We start from the raw sequence: 16,047 nt of genomic DNA, 5'->3' as shown, positions 1-16,047 counted from the left end.
AAAATCAAAAGTGGCTAGTTGATTCAGCGGCATCTCATAATATGACCACCGACCTCTCTAATCTTTCGATTAATTCTGAATATGATGGTACTGATGAGGTGGTAATTGGTGATGGATCAGGTTTGCCTGTATCTCATATTGGTTCATTATCTCTTGCATCGTCAAATCGTGTCTTTCATTTACATGATACTCTTTGTGTTCCCACAATTCAGAAAAATCTCATATCTGTTCACCATTTTACCAAACACAACAATGTTTTTCTTGAATTTCATCCTACTTATTTTTTGGTGAAGGATCGGATCACGGGGGCGACACTACTCAAAGGCGAATGTGAAGATGGAGTCTATCCATTTCCGGAGCATCCACCACCACATCCTAAACATGTTGTTGCCTATGTTCATGAACGTACTACTGCTGATGGATGGCACAAAAGGCTTGGTCATCCCTCATCAAAAATTGTTCATCACTTAATTCATGCTTTTTCATTACCAACAAATAAGAATGGACATTCATCTCTTTGTACTTCATGTTCTCAAAATAAAGCTCATCGTCAACCGTTTCATTCACATGGTCTCACTAGCTCTACTCCCATAGAGTTGATTTATACGGATGTGTGGGGCCCATCTCATGAACTTGGTATTGATGGTTCAAAATATTATGTTATTTTTGTTGACCATTATACCAAATACATTTGGCTTTATCCTATGACTCATAAATCCCATGTTCAAACAATTTTTCCGCACTTCCGAAATCTTGTGGAAAATAAGTTTAATACAAAAGTAAAGAGTCTTTATTCTGATAATGGTGGGGAATATATTGGTCTAAAATCTTATTTTTCCGTTCATGGGATTAGTCATTACACAACTGCTCCTCACACTCCTCAACAAAATGGTATGTCTGAAAGACGACATCGCCATCTTGTTGAAACGGGTCTCACATTACTCACAGATGCTCACATGCCTCTTTCATATTGGCCATATGCATTTCAAACCGCTGCCTATCTCATAAATAGAATGCCCACTTTGAATTTGAACAATAAATCACCATTTGAAAAATTGTTCAAGCAAATCCCAAATTACCTCAAACTCAAACAATTCGGCTGCCTATGTTATCCATTAACTAGGCCTTATAATAAACATAAGCTTGAGCCAAAAGCCCAACCATGCACATTCGTGGGCTACTCTTTATCTCAAAATGCATATCTATGCCTTGAGCCCAAGACCCGAAAACTCTTCACTTCTCGGCATGTTATCTTTCACGAAGGGACTTTCCCTTTTCAGAAACCTAACCCTAATCCGCATGCGCCCATCTCATCCTCATCCGAAGCCGAAGTCTCCTCCGTCCCGATCTTGTTGCCGAAATTGCTCCTGCCTTCATTCCGTGTTCCTGAATCTCCGGAAATGGATGCTGAAATCTTGCCGTCGTCTGCGAATGGTTCATCTCCTGCACCGCTTCCTCTCCAGGTAAGTAATCTCTCTTCTCCTTTGATTTTGAGCCAAAATACTCCATTAGAAGTGCATGTACCAACTGGTTCTGTAACTAATGAAGTACACCCACAAAGAATGACAACCCGATCCATGAATAATATTCACAAACCAAAAAAATCTTTTGTTGTCACAAAGCATCCTCTTCCACCCTCTTTGGAACCCACAAGTGTTACCGAAGCACTCACTGATTCCAGATGGCGTGATGCCATGTCCTCTGAGTTGACTGCATTGATGCGTCACAATACATGGCAACTTGTGACCCCTCCGAATAATTGTAATATTGTTGGCTGTAAATGGGTATTTCGGATCAAGAGGCATGCTGATGGATCTGTAGATCGATTTAAGGCCAGGCTTGTGGCCAAAGGGTTCAATCAGAGACCTGGGCTGGATTACAAAGAGACATTCAGTCCTGTTGTAAAACCAGCCACCATACGCACTGTTTTAGCTCTTGCTGTTATGCAAGGTTGGTCTCTAAGGCAATTGGATGTCAATAATGCCTTTCTTCATGGACATCTCACTGAAAGGGTATATATGAAGCAACCTCCCGGGTTCAAGAACATAGAAAAACCAAATCATGTTTGTTGTCTTACAAAGGCAATATATGGGTTAAAACAAGCACCTAGTGCTTGGTATTCTGCCCTCAAACAAGCACTGTTAGCAGTTGGTTTTATCAATGCAAAATCTGACTCCTCTCTATTTGTGTTTCATGATGATTCGATACTTGCTTATTGCTTGGTATATGTTGATGACTTGATTCTCACTGGCAATGACTCGACTTTTATTGCAAGCATTGTTAATCATCTTGGACAGAAATTCTCTATTAAAGACTTGGGGTCCTTACATTTTTTTCTTGGTGTTGAGGTTATTCCTACCAAAGATGGCTTGTTTCTAAGTCAGCATAAATATATTCGAGATATACTTGCTAAAACAAGCATGGATGGAGCTAAGGATGTTACAACTCCTCTCTCTACATCAGTTTCTCTAAAGCTGGCAGATGGTTCCTCATCTGTTGATTCAACCGAATACCGAAGAGTCATTGGAGCATTGCAATATCTGTCGTTAACTCGACCTGATATAGGTTTTGCAGTGAATAAATTATCACAGTTTATGCACTGCCCCACACAGACCCACTGGACAGCCACTAAACGATTGTTGCGTTACTTGAAGAACACCATTTTTCACGGAATAAACATTCGCAGAACATCAAAACCAGCACTCACATGTTTCTCAGATGCTGATTGGGCTGGCAGTATAGATGATAGAAAATCAACTTCAGCTTATATTCTCTTTCTTGGTCACACACCCATCTCATGGAGCTCCAAAAAGCAACGTGCCATTGCACGGTCATCAACAAAAGCTGAGTATAGGGCTTTAGCAACAGTTGCTGCAGAATCCATGTGGTTGCTGTCACTCCTCCAAGAAATGAAGTTTACATTGCCACAACCACCTATTCTCTTGTGTGATAATTTGGGTGCTACACAGCTAAGTTTTAACCCTGTTCAGCATTTAAGAATGAAGCACATCCAGATAGACATCCACTTTGTGCGAGACTTAGTTGAGAAAAAAATTCTTCATGTTCGACATGTTCACACTAGTGACCAGCTGGCGGATTTACTTACTAAGCCACTCTCAAGACAACGAATAGAATTTTTGCGAGACAAGATCGGCCTATCTGATGGTAGCCCGTTCTTGCGGGGGCGTATCAAGGAAAGTAAAGAAATCACCCAAGTGCCAACTCAAGTCTAGCTGCCATCTTAAACTTCACCAGATTTTGTGCTTTCCATATATTATAGGATCAGTTTTTTATTCTATGTATTTACTGCGTTCTTATTGATTGTAAAATTCCCTTCTTCAGTTACATATTTTTGAATGCCTAAAATTAAGGCTCTCGGCTTGTATAAAGGTACAGAGTATCAATAGAAATATTTGTGAGTTCAATATACAAATCCATAGCAGTGTAAAATCTCTATACCGCCATCATCGTAAAGAGCGGTGGTTGGAGATAAAATCTCATGTCACTCTCATCCTTTCTTCTATTGTCAGATCTGTTAAGGCCTTGTTTGTTTTCTAAAAACATCTCATCTCATCTCATCTCATCTCACATCACCATTACAATTTTTTCAAATTTCTATACAAAATAAAATAAACAATTCAACTTTTTCAAATCCCAAAACAACAATAATATTAAAAAATATATTATAATAATATTTTATTCAACTTTTTAACTTTGATCTCAACTCATCTCATCTCATCTCTGAAAACAAACGGGCTCTAAGACTCAAATTCAACTCTTGCCCATAAATAAGTTTTATTGCTGAATTTATACTCCATTCTTAATACATATTATTTATTAAAAAATTCTCCTCATCATTTTATACACTACATTTCTTTTAATTTTTTTTTTTTATAATAAGTATATAGTATATGAATAATGAGTAGAATAATTTAATTAATTTTAAAAAAATAAAATAAAATTTTTAAATATATAAAATATGTAGTGTGAAATGATAAGTAGTATCATCTTATTTATTAATTACTTTTTAGCAAAAACTAGTACGGCCATGATGTCTATCTAAGATGTATTAAGTTTTTAAAGGTATTAGATTTACATGAATCTTATAAAAATAAATTTATAATGTGATAGGTTTGATCTAGTTTACAATTAAAATATATTAATTTATAAATTTATTTTTATAAGATGTATTATCTCTTACTTTGAAAATAGGTAAGCTATTTCAAGAAAGAATGATGTTAATTAGCTATATGAAACTTATTATTAATATAATCTTCTTAACGTGACACCACTATGTGATCCTATGTTATTTATTAAGAAAATTAAAAACACAAATATAAAATGGTAGAAAAAATATAGAATCTAGAATTTTATCTTTTTATATTTTTAGAAGACTCTCTTTTGATTTAGATATATATTTTTTTGATTTTTTTTAATAAATGACGTAGTGGCATGTGAAGAGAGCCAGGTAAATTTGATAGCAATACTCTTCAAGAAATAAACAGCTGGAGCTCACTGCCATGAGTGGTGGCAATATTAGGCTGCTTAGGTTTTGTTTGTTTTCTCACTCATTCTCATCTTTTTATTACAATTTTTTAAATTTTTATAAAATTTTTTAAATTTTAAAATAAAAATAATATTAAAAAATATATTTTAAAAGTATTTTATTTAACTTTTAATTTTTATCTCAACTCATCTTATATACGAAAACAAATAAGGCTGGTTGCGTTTGGATAATGAGATATTCTCAGATATTCTGTGAATAATAATGAAAAAATAATAATATAATAATAATAAAATATTAAATATTAATAAATATTAATAAAAAGTAAGTAAAAATTAAAAAAAATAATAGATAAAAAATAAAAAATACATAAAAATAACTCACTACACAAATGAGTCATTTATTCTCCGATCACCATAAATTAGGACACATGTGGTGGACCCATTACAACTCACGCATAAACCACAAATAAATGTTGCAAAGAAAGCAAATCCATTATAATCTCTTACAACGTCACTCTTCCATTTTAATGAAGAAGAGTCGTTGTTGGTTAGATGGTTGTTTTGGACTTTAGAGACTTCTACAATAAATGGCCGAATGCCGTGGACGTGACGCTAGGGATATGTACACACACCATTTTGAAAGAAAATAAATTTGATCAACAAAATTAGACCACATTCTATCATTAATTAAAAATAGAGCAGAAATTAAACATTTTTTCATGCCATTGTACGAGAGAGGAAATGCCCATAATTATTTTCAAGATCATTTTTTTAAATAATTTAAATAAAATTAATTTAGAAAATGATCGTAAGAGTATCTTTATATTATAATTTAAAATGAAATAAAAATGTAATAGGTCATGTGAGCTTGGCGCCAATACGAAAACGATGGTGTACGGAAGAAAGTGAACTGAGAAATTAATGCGAGAAAAATTTTATTATAAATCAGTAACTGTTTACATCATATATTTTGCATATAATATAGATTTTTTTTTTTATAGAATGTAAATGTAATTTTTATAAAGTATGGAGATTTTTTTATAAAGTATGTGATATAGTTTGGTGAATAGTAATCAATGATGAAAGAATTTTTTCATGCGAGAAAATGGAACTACAAACCCACCTACTCGATAGTCTACTGTGTCTGTCAGTATCCCGTGTCCGTGTCAAGTAATTCTCAGACAGTAATGCGATGCATAAGTTTGAAATAGAAAAATTTTGTGCAATTATTTTGTAAAAAAGTAGGTGTTATTAATAAAAAAATAATTTTTTTATACTTTTTAAGATGTGGTTTATTTTTTTTATAAAAATTGATTCAAAATTTATTTATTTAAAATTTGTATAAATTATTTCTTAAATTATAATATGGTTTTCACTGTGACCAAAACTCTTAATTATATTTAGATGTTGAGTTGAATTGTGAGTAGTAATATTTTATGAGTCCTATTAAAATAGGTTTAATTTTTATAAATTGAGATGTGTTTAATTTTTTAAGTTAAAATATATAAAATATGTTGAAATGAGTTTAACTTTTTTATAAGAAGTTAAAAAAATAATTAAATTCCATCAATAATTAATTTGAGATAGTTGAATTTAGTTAAAAACCAAACACAATGTAAAGGTGATGAATATAGGAGAAGATGTTGAGTTTTCCCATACAACCTCCATCATATTCCACACTCTACATTTTTTTAAATTTTTAAATTTTTTAATATTTAAAAAAAAATTATTTTATTTTTTAAAAATTATTTCAAAGTTTTTACTCATTATTCATATAATAAATATTTGATAAAAAAAATAATAAAAATTAAAAAAAAATGTAAAATGTAGAGTGTGAGAAAGTTGTGAAGATATGACTCGTTTGGATTCGTAAGTGATCTCAGCTCATCTCAATTCATCTCAGCTCATCTCAGCTCATCTCAACTTATCTCACTACTATTCAGCAATTTTAACTCATAAATCTCATTACTATTCACAACTCATCTCATTACTATTCACAATTCATCTCAGTTCATCTCAAGTCATCTTCGAATCCAAACATCTCCAATTGTCTCTTTTAACCCAAACACCCTCCACCCCGATTTTGTGTGAATTTGAGTGAGGGAGGAACTTGGAGAAACACACGCCATGCCGGCCACCAAAATTCTTAATCAATAGATGTTTGTGCGTCATGCGTAGCTCAAAAGTGGCATGTAGATCAATGTTGATCTCAACTTCGAATCTTTTTAATCTAAAATGTTATTCCACCGCCGATGCATGATTCACATGTACTGTGGATATTAATTTTAATTTAATTGCTTTTTCTAACTTTAGAGTCGACGTATTCTACTATGTGTGGGAGACAAAGTACTGAAAGTCCAATTCATTTTTTATTGTAAGTCACTTCATTCTCGTAACCCTCCAATAAATTTTCCTCGCCGTTATTCATTAGCCTCATATTCTATGAAGTTGTAAGACTAGGACGTGAGAATCACACAATTAATTCTCCTTAGACAAGTATAGAATCTATTCAATTAATTATTCTCTCCTACTACTCATCAAAGGCTATGAAACATGAAGCATGCAATTTATTGGTTAATACAACGTCAGATGTAGACCACTCTTTTAGTTCCAAAATTTTTTAATTATTCTTTTCATAATTATTTGACTGCTCAGATCAACCTTCAACTTTTGCACCGAAGCCCATTTACCTGCTAAATATTAATGCTACTCGTTGATTTTTTCGATAAATTATTATTATTATTATTATTTATTTAATAATTAAAGACATATTTTACTTATTATTTTTTCTTTTAAAAAAATTATTTTACTCCTATCGATAACCGTCTCTCGCTACACCCTCGGTGGGCGTATGGGTGCAAAGGCGCCCCACCATCATCAACTTGAGAGTCGAGAGTCGAGAGTCGATGGACAGTTAGCATGGCAAAGTTTCGGATGAACTCAACCGTCTGCTCCTAGCTGGAATTGGCCACCGTGTCTCTCTAATTTCTTTTCATTTTTTACGATCGTCCATAGCTAATCAATGAATACATAAATAAATAAATAAAAGCGGAAAAAGCGAATATGCTTTGCTCTCTTCCTCAGCCAAAAGCTCAACTATTCCTTCCTCTCTCTCTCTCTCTCTCTCTCTCTCCCTGCTCTTGCTCTTTCTTTCTTTGATCATCCATCTTCTTCACCAACTCAATTTTCTTTCCTTTTCCTACTCCTGTTGCGATTTTCTCTAGTTTTTTTTTTTTCTTCCAATTTCATACACCAATGGAGCTTTTTCACCTGCTCTTCCTGACTGCCTCTCTTGCTCTTCTCCTCCCTTTCCTCGTCGCTAAGTTCCTTTCCATTGCTTTTCCTGATGACGCTGGTCCCCCCCACTCGCTCTCTAAATCTGCTCCAATCGTTGGTGAGCCGATTGTTATGGATGATATACGATCATTCCGAGATAGATTGACCGTTCCGGTTTCCGAGAGCGTTACGAAGAACGTCCATGAATTCCTCGACGAAGCGCCTCCGGTGAAGGTCGCTGAATTTGAAGGACTACAGGTTCCGGCCGAGGAGATCGTGGAAATTACTCATCGCTGTCATGACTTGCCGGAAAAGTTACCCGAGTGTGGTTTGCAAGAAGAACCCGACGTCGACAAGTTCCCGGAGACAGTTGGATTCCCGGATAAGCTGTCGGAGGAAAATATAGAGGATTCGGCTAGTGTAAAAGAGATCTTAGAGAACAGAGTGGGCTTTGAGTTGGCAGCAAACAATGAAGTTGTTGCTGAATCTGAGGAGATTAATCGGGTTGAGGACTGTGAAGTAAAGGAAACAAATGAAGAGAAGGAGGTGAGGTTTGATAGCGACGAGGATGATTGGGAAGGGATTGAAAGGACTGATTTGGAGAAGGCTTTCGCGGCGGCCGCCACTTTCGTTCTTGAGTCGTCATCAGGGGATAATGAGGATCCTTTGGCGATGGCAGGTGTTGGGACTGATTTGCAGATGGAGTTGTACGGGCTTCACAGGATTGCCACCGAAGGGCCTTGCCGCGACCCTCAGCCTATGGCTCTCAAGTTCTTTTCCCGTGCCAAGTGGTTCTAAACTCTCCTCTGCTCCCTGCTCTTTCATTTTTTAATTGAAATTAGATTTCTTAGATATGTTGATTTGTATCTATGCCTGTTGAATCATGTCAACCAATAGAAAATGCTTGACTGAGACCGAGAATGAGTTGTGTTCTTCTCAATCGGCATTATATCATATCTATGCTCGATGAATTGTCCGAAAACAATAGAAGTTCATTAGATCTAAGCAAAAGAATGGAAACAATTAATTAGGAGTTTTGAAAATACCTATATCCATACTTCAAGTGAAATACTGAGATAATTTGAAAGTGATACTGCAGAAAACACTAATTAATCTGCAATTAACATGATTAACTAGTTCACTAGCCCGCCAAAACCAAAGAGACAAAATTAGTGTTTTGGCTCAGTCCTACACATTCTTTTCCTCTCTTTCAACTTCTTAGCAGTTATGTTCCCAAGTAACTCGCACAAGATCTGTCACATTTCATCTAGTGCTCAAAAAGAGTCTGACACAATAGCACTTGTAAAATCTTTTACCAGAATCCTTTATCAAACTAACAAAAAAAAAAAACTGAATAAGGAAAACACTCTAGGGAGTACCATAAACCAAATTACACGGTATAGCTTGATTGCTAGTCATAATAACAGGGTTGAAAGCTGCTATGTGTGAGTGATCGAGGGCACTGGTTACGTTGTGCAAGGAATGCTTGGCAAAGGCTGGGGCGAATGAGTCCAGAGGTGGCAATGGAACAGTATATCAAAATTCTCTCTGATAAAGTTCCTGCCTGGATGGAAGGCGGATTTGCAGTGAGTCTTTGCTGTTGATCAATGTGTATCACTGGATTTCTCAATGATGCTCCCATGGAATGTCTGGCGCAATTAATTTGTATGTAATTATTTATGCAGGGTGGCATTAGACCTGAACCCACAGAAGCAGGAATATCCACCTTTGCTGTTGACTTGAGCACATTTTCATTTCATCAACCTAGTGATGTTGATGAAAGGTATTCTACTAGACTTGATGCCTCCATCTGCTTTAATGTCTCGTCATTGTTTATTGTATCTCTGTTTTCTGCACATTCTTCTCCCACTTGCAGGAAACCAGAACAGAAGGCTGGAGCTGAGGGAGGTTGTAGTAGTGGGGGCCCAAACTCTGATTACAAGGTATAATTGTGAAGTTTATCACACTTTAGTTACCTATCCCGCATTTTATGCATCTGCTTCTCGGCCGCCTCAAAGTACCATTCAGAATGTTAGATTATGTGGAAAAGTGCATAATTTGCATAAAGTTCATTTCACAGCATATACAATACACACATAATTTTTTATGCTTTTGTGGCTAGACTGGGAGTTTTCTTTTTCTTTTTTAAACAAAAAGTGTACAAAAAAAGAACCAGATTAAGAGCTAAATATCGCGATGTTGTAGGAATATTCTAAAATAGGCAGCTGCTGTACTCCAAAGATATGATTCCAATTTTATCACTTATAACCTTTTTAAGGACCGTGGTCTTCATTATTTCATTTTCACTACCAAAATGATTGTATTTTTGGAGTGTATATGTAAAAATTATATGCCCACGTGACTGTTCTTAGAAAAATGAAGTATGTCTGCTAATCATGTTGATTGTACTCTGAAGAATATGATACAGAGCAACAAAACCAAAAGGAACAGGGCTTTTACGTTACCTGTGCTTCTTTAGCTACTTGGTTCTAGCTAAATGAAATAAATGGACTGCCAATCATTTTAAGTATTGAGTCAATGGTTCTACATGTAGATGATTTCACACGGTATCAGAGTAGAGGTCATAAGTTCAAATTCTTACTCTACATTCTACCCTATTTAATTAAATATTTCACGTATTGAACTCACTCATTAAGGAGGAGTCTGACCCACACGTGATGAGTGTCAAGACATAAATACAACTAATAAAATCTACATATTTTGCTTAAATTTTTGAGACAATTGGTGATTTTATACTGTATAGTTTTTCTAGCCTTGCGGATGTCAGTTCATAATTGATGCCTCCCAGCATCAGTAATCTTTGATTTGTCCTATGTCCTATCTAATCTCCCGGTTTCTGACATTTCTTGATGCGTATGTTGAGTTATTTTGATAGTATAAATCATGTATAAGACAATATATAACATCGTCTAGTGTGAAAATTCCAGGCCAAAGAATGACAGAACTGCTCTGACCTCCCCAACCGCAGTGGTCATTCTCCTGGATTTGCTTGACTAGATGCAGGTCTGATTTTAATCTCCAAGTCTAGAATAAGCTTACAGTCTGAGAGGTTCTTCATTCTTGTGTTGTTTACGCTTACCATTTATGTGTGTCCTGGGTTCATCATGATGTTGTGTTCTTATAAAACATATGTTATGTATGTATTGTGCATATGTTATGGGTGTGAATATAATTATCTCTGGTTCCTAAGATTCATTACCTGCTGATCTATATAGAATTGACATAGAAGTTATTGCTCTACTGACTTTACGTGGAAGTTTTTTCATAGATTCTTTTCCTTGCAATGTTTTGACTTTTTTTCTTTTTTTATTTGCGCGGTTTTTGGATAATGAAACCGAACGATAGTGTTCTTGATAGCAAAACAACGTAGGGTGCTGCTTCTGATTTATTTCGATTTTATGAGGCATATAAACATTAAAAAGGGTAGCTTGACTTCTTTATCTTTCTTACAACTTATCATCCAAAGAACTAGAACGATCTTCGGCAGAGATGACTTTGCACGGCTGGTTGGAAAAATTGACTGGGAACAGATTATTGAGTGTTCCAGAAAAAGAGCAAAAAAGAATAAACACACACACACACAAGTATTCTGTGCGAAGGCAGATTTGCAATTGATAATGATGAAGGCACCTGGCATTAGCAAATTAATAAGAGCTAGACAGTAACTTTGATTTATTACATAATATAGCTAAAGCTTTATACTTGGACGGCAAGCTAAAACCCAAAGAGACTTGAAACATTGTTTGGGCCTCTATATCCTGGAGAAAAGTCATCCTTATTATCCATTTTAAATCAGACCAAGTAAAATTCATTTAGTTTGTTCCAGGAGGTTTGTAGGATCCCCCACCATAGCCTGAGCCATATTTACCTCCGCCCCCATTACCGCCCCCATCCCCAAACCCAAAGCCACCACCTCCTCCCCCACCCGAACCAGAACCACCATTGCCCCATCCACCACCAAAACCACCACCACCATTGCCACCATTACCACCACCTGAACCATACCCTCCACCTTGGCCCGCACCGCTGCCATCACCCGAGCCCCCTCCTTTACCAACCCCTCCGCCGCTACCACCAATGCCCGAGCCATAACCATTGCCATACCCTCCACCAGAGCCACTCCCACCGCCGTATCCTCCGTCGTAACCACCAGCTGTAAGCCCTTGATGGCCAGCCTCTTCACTAAACCTACTACCTACCCCATTGCCCAAACCATATCTCTCACCACTCGTGAACCTCCCTTCTCTGCTAGCTTCGACCAGTACGTGGCTAAAGAGCCCTAAAACCAAGAAACTGAGATTCCATGAAACCACGCTATTTCTTCCCATGGCTGCTCTCGCTCGAAATGCAACTGCACTTTGGCAAAACAACACAAGAATCTCTCAAGTCAAAAAGGACATATATAAAAAAACGTACGTAGCAAATTGAATTAAAATTAAATGCTTCTATATATTGGATACATATGTGAGAAAAGATCATAGAATCAAAGGTCAGTGCTTACCACTTAATTAATATTCCTCGGGCGCTGTCTTATCCTTCTCGCTACGTGTATGTAGTAAGCTGGGAGTTGAAACCTCGGAATTATATCTATAAATAGCGGGTATACCCACGGAAAGCGGGCGCCATGAGCCGGCGCGTGTGAGCTGATTCTGGTGACGAGAGCGATCTGCATGATTACAAAGGGTGCCAAGTTGGTGAGCAAGCCACTTGTGGTAGTTTTAGATGAAAAATGAATATCAAGAAAAGTAAATTTACAAATTGATACGTTAGATGTAAATAGCTTTACAATCTAACGTTATTTTGGGCGTAACTCACACATTCGCACACACGATCACATACAATCAAAGAGGAATGAGGCTTGGAGCTTCGAAAGAACGCCGCTAATGCCTAAGTTAGTGATGATAATGGAGATCTCTCTAGCAATTCATTCATATAAGTTTCATAATCATACCTGGATGATATAAATAGAGCTCATGATAATTCTTATTATTATGCGATAATTATCTCACCCATTATTTGAAATTCAAGCCTTTAGGTTATTCGGGCCTAGTTTATCTTTGAATGAACTAATAGCCCTTTTTTTCTGAAGTTTTCGGGCAGTTGTTCCTTCGGCTCTAGCTAGAATATGTTTGAATTGAAGTAGGATTTGGAGTAACTAGATTATTGGGCTGTGCTACGACCCAAGCCCATGATACGACCCAACAGACCCTCGAGAGAGAGGATTAGACCCCTTCTAAACGTAGTATATGAAATCATGTGAATTTATAGATTTACTTTTGTGAGATCTTGCTGTGAATAAAATATTTATCTTTTGATATATGCATATTGCTTTTTTAACTACAAGAAATGATAAAAGAAAAATATCAAAGTATTTCGTCGTAAATTTTGTTCCCCAAAATCATACTAGGTTTTTTTTATATATATAAAAAAAAAAATCATACTAGTTGATATAATACATCATAGATAATTTTGTATGTCAATTACTTAAATAAAAAATTACCTAGATGTATAATATCTGCAAATATGGCTGATATAATAAAATGTTAAAACAGAGAGTAGCATTACTCTTAACATTTAAACAATAAAAATAAAAAACATACAAAAAACCAATTTGAACTAGTGGTAGTAACTTTGAGGGGCATAATGAGAGAGCTGAGTAGCACCACCCTTGAAGATTTTAACAAGGAAAATATTAGTTTGCCCCTGGATTTGATCGCTAGTATTTTAATTTAAATTTTTTTTAAATGTTTAACAAAGGCACAAAGCTACTACTAATAAATTTGTGTATTTTTTAAAAATATTTAAATTATCCTTTTAACAAATATATGTATGATAGAATTAGTAATACTATATAGCTCTAGTAGAAGTTATTAGCAAGTAGCAACTCCACGTGGATTGTAAACCGCAAGGCTTTGAACGTACATAATGGGCCGAACAGAGTTATTTTTGGACTTTTTGAACAGTGGAGGCCCATATAGAAAACGAGCTGGGCTAGCGAAAAGTTTCAACGTTTCTTGGGTAAGTTTAGTTGTTGCAAGGCAGACGATGTGACTACCTTATGACAACCTGTCCGACCAAACTATATAATTAGAGTTCATTAGATATGATAAAAAACTCCCAAGTGAGAGAAAAGATGCATCTAAAGCATTTATAGCGAATATTTCTGACTTTATAAATTATACAATAAATAATATAGAAAATATCTTACGTGTCTATTTCATTTCCACTTGAAAGTCTTTAAATTCAGATAAGAATTTTAAACAGCCTCGATCCCATTATTCATACTAACAACCACTTTTCACAACAATAAATCATAAGAATCCTATTGAAATTAGATTTATATTATTTAACCTTAATATTAAAATTCTTAAAATGAGAGAGATTTGACATATAAAATATTCATGAAGTATGTCTTATAATATTTATAATTATTTAAGTGAATTTCATAAAATTCATTTCATAAGTTCTCCCATTTTGGATTTTAAATTTGGTAAGAAATTTTGAAGATTGTTAATCCAAAAAATATTAGTGGGATTTTTTTTATCATTTTTTTAACATCCTTAACCTTTAAAAAAATTAAAAATATATATATAAACTTTAATAATAATTAATTTCTTAATTACTAAGTAAAATAAAAAAATATTCGAGTGATAATTTTGAACAATAAAAATAGCATTTTTCTTCTGTTTTTCCTTATAGAAATAGGTCGTTTAATAATTGAATTATGAATAATGATAAGGTTACTACTTTACTACTCTTTTTGTATTTGATTTTTTTTAAAATTTTTTATTTTACTTAATGATTAAGAAAGTGAGTATTAGTAAAATTATATATATTTTTAATTTCTTTTTTAGTGATTAAATATGTTAAAAAATACTTTAAAAAATTATATAAAAAAAAAAACTTGAAATACATTTAAATTGTAATAAAATAGTAACACCTTCAATTATTGAAGCAATGTTTTAAGTTTGGCGGATGTTGGTTGGTTGCCAAGTTCAAATCAGAGTAAGCTCCAACTTGTCCAGTCAGACGACTTGACGACTCCAATGACTTCGTTGAAATTTTTCAGACAATCTTCATGCATGGGAAAGAGACTATTATTTCCCTTTTAATATCGCCTTAATTTAATAAATGTGAATGGGATAAAGACACATGAACAACTCCCAATAACTCTAGCAACTGGTTATAATGATTCTATCCATTTTGTTCTTAGCCTCACCCTCAAAACAAACCTAGGAGCATCCTTGATGAATTTTGTAAAATTCATTTTTATATAAAATTTGAAGAAAAGTAGCTCAAAAGTGCCTTTAATAAATAATTTATTTTCAAATCTATTTTATATTTTATTATAGTGTTCAATTATATTTAGTATAAACTATTCACAAATATAAAAATATTTTATTTATTTATTATCTTTTCATATACTTTATCTTCCACAATAATTTTTCTCTCCTTGTACTTTTTTTTAACAAACTATTAAACAATGTAATATAAAGAAAAATAGATAAATTGATGTATGGTATATTGTAAAAGTTAATATATAAAATAGAAAAAATATATTTTAATAATATATTTTAAAGGATAAGATACATAAATTATTAAGAGTGCTCTAGAAAGTAATCATTAACTAGTTAATACTCTCGCATATATATATATATATATATATATATATATACACACATACATACCAACATGTTGTGTATGTATATTTTGTGAAGGTTCTAAAAGTTTTAAGATTATCGAATACTGATTTGGTTAAATTCTTAATCTTAATAAAATATTACCGTCATGGATAAAAATGGCTTGAGATTTTCTTCAACACGAATCCATTCAAATTTTCGACAACAATATTTATATATTTTATAGTTTTAATATACCAAAAATCTAAAGAAATAATATTTATGATATATAATAATTCTCTAACTCAATTATTTTTTATAGTTCGGATGAAAGTAAAGATTACATACCATATGATATATCTTTGTCTCTTCGAATGATGAAAAACGTTTCAATTAAAATTTTATAAAATTATTACACGCCATCAATTTATTCCCCTGCTGCGAGATTCCTACCAGACATTATTAAGCAATGGAAAGTGCTCTCTCATCTCATAATCATCAATTATTAGTGGGGCGGGCCCATTCCAGCTAATTTCCTCGAGGATAGACGATAGATAATATTACATATAGTTGTACGTGTAAATATCATATAGTCATTTGAAAAAATTAATTTCTTTTTATGTGG

The 16,047-nt window shown here is 34.0% G+C and overlaps 2 protein-coding genes across 2 annotated transcripts; one reads left to right on the top strand and one right to left on the bottom strand.

The window, feature by feature from the left end:
* Positions 1 to 7,546: 7,546 nt before the first annotated feature.
* LOC108981342 (acyl-CoA-binding domain-containing protein 3-like) lies at positions 7,547 to 11,001 on the top strand. The gene is made up of 5 exons (XM_018952458.2): positions 7,547 to 8,573; positions 9,263 to 9,368; positions 9,468 to 9,565; positions 9,659 to 9,725; positions 10,731 to 11,001. Exons 1-5 carry the CDS (start codon positions 7,762 to 7,764, stop codon positions 10,740 to 10,742), a joined length of 1,095 nt encoding a protein of 364 aa, XP_018808003.2. The 5' UTR covers positions 7,547 to 7,761; the 3' UTR covers positions 10,743 to 11,001.
* A 614-nt stretch (positions 11,002 to 11,615) lies between these two features.
* LOC108981340 (ctenidin-1-like) lies at positions 11,616 to 12,342 on the bottom strand. The gene is made up of 2 exons (XM_018952455.1): positions 12,305 to 12,342; positions 11,616 to 12,154 (listed from the first exon to the last, which is right to left on the bottom strand). The coding sequence occupies exon 2, from the start codon at positions 12,129 to 12,131 to the stop codon at positions 11,616 to 11,618; it is 516 nt and encodes a 171-aa protein (XP_018808000.1). The 5' UTR covers positions 12,132 to 12,154; positions 12,305 to 12,342.
* Between the last annotated feature and the right edge of the window lie 3,705 nt (positions 12,343 to 16,047).

This window comes from Juglans regia, chromosome 8, assembly GCF_001411555.2.
Source record: "Juglans regia cultivar Chandler chromosome 8, Walnut 2.0, whole genome shotgun sequence".
Classification (NCBI taxonomy): Eukaryota; Viridiplantae; Streptophyta; class Magnoliopsida; order Fagales; family Juglandaceae; genus Juglans; species Juglans regia.
This window is presented reverse-complemented; position numbering and strand designations above follow the sequence as displayed.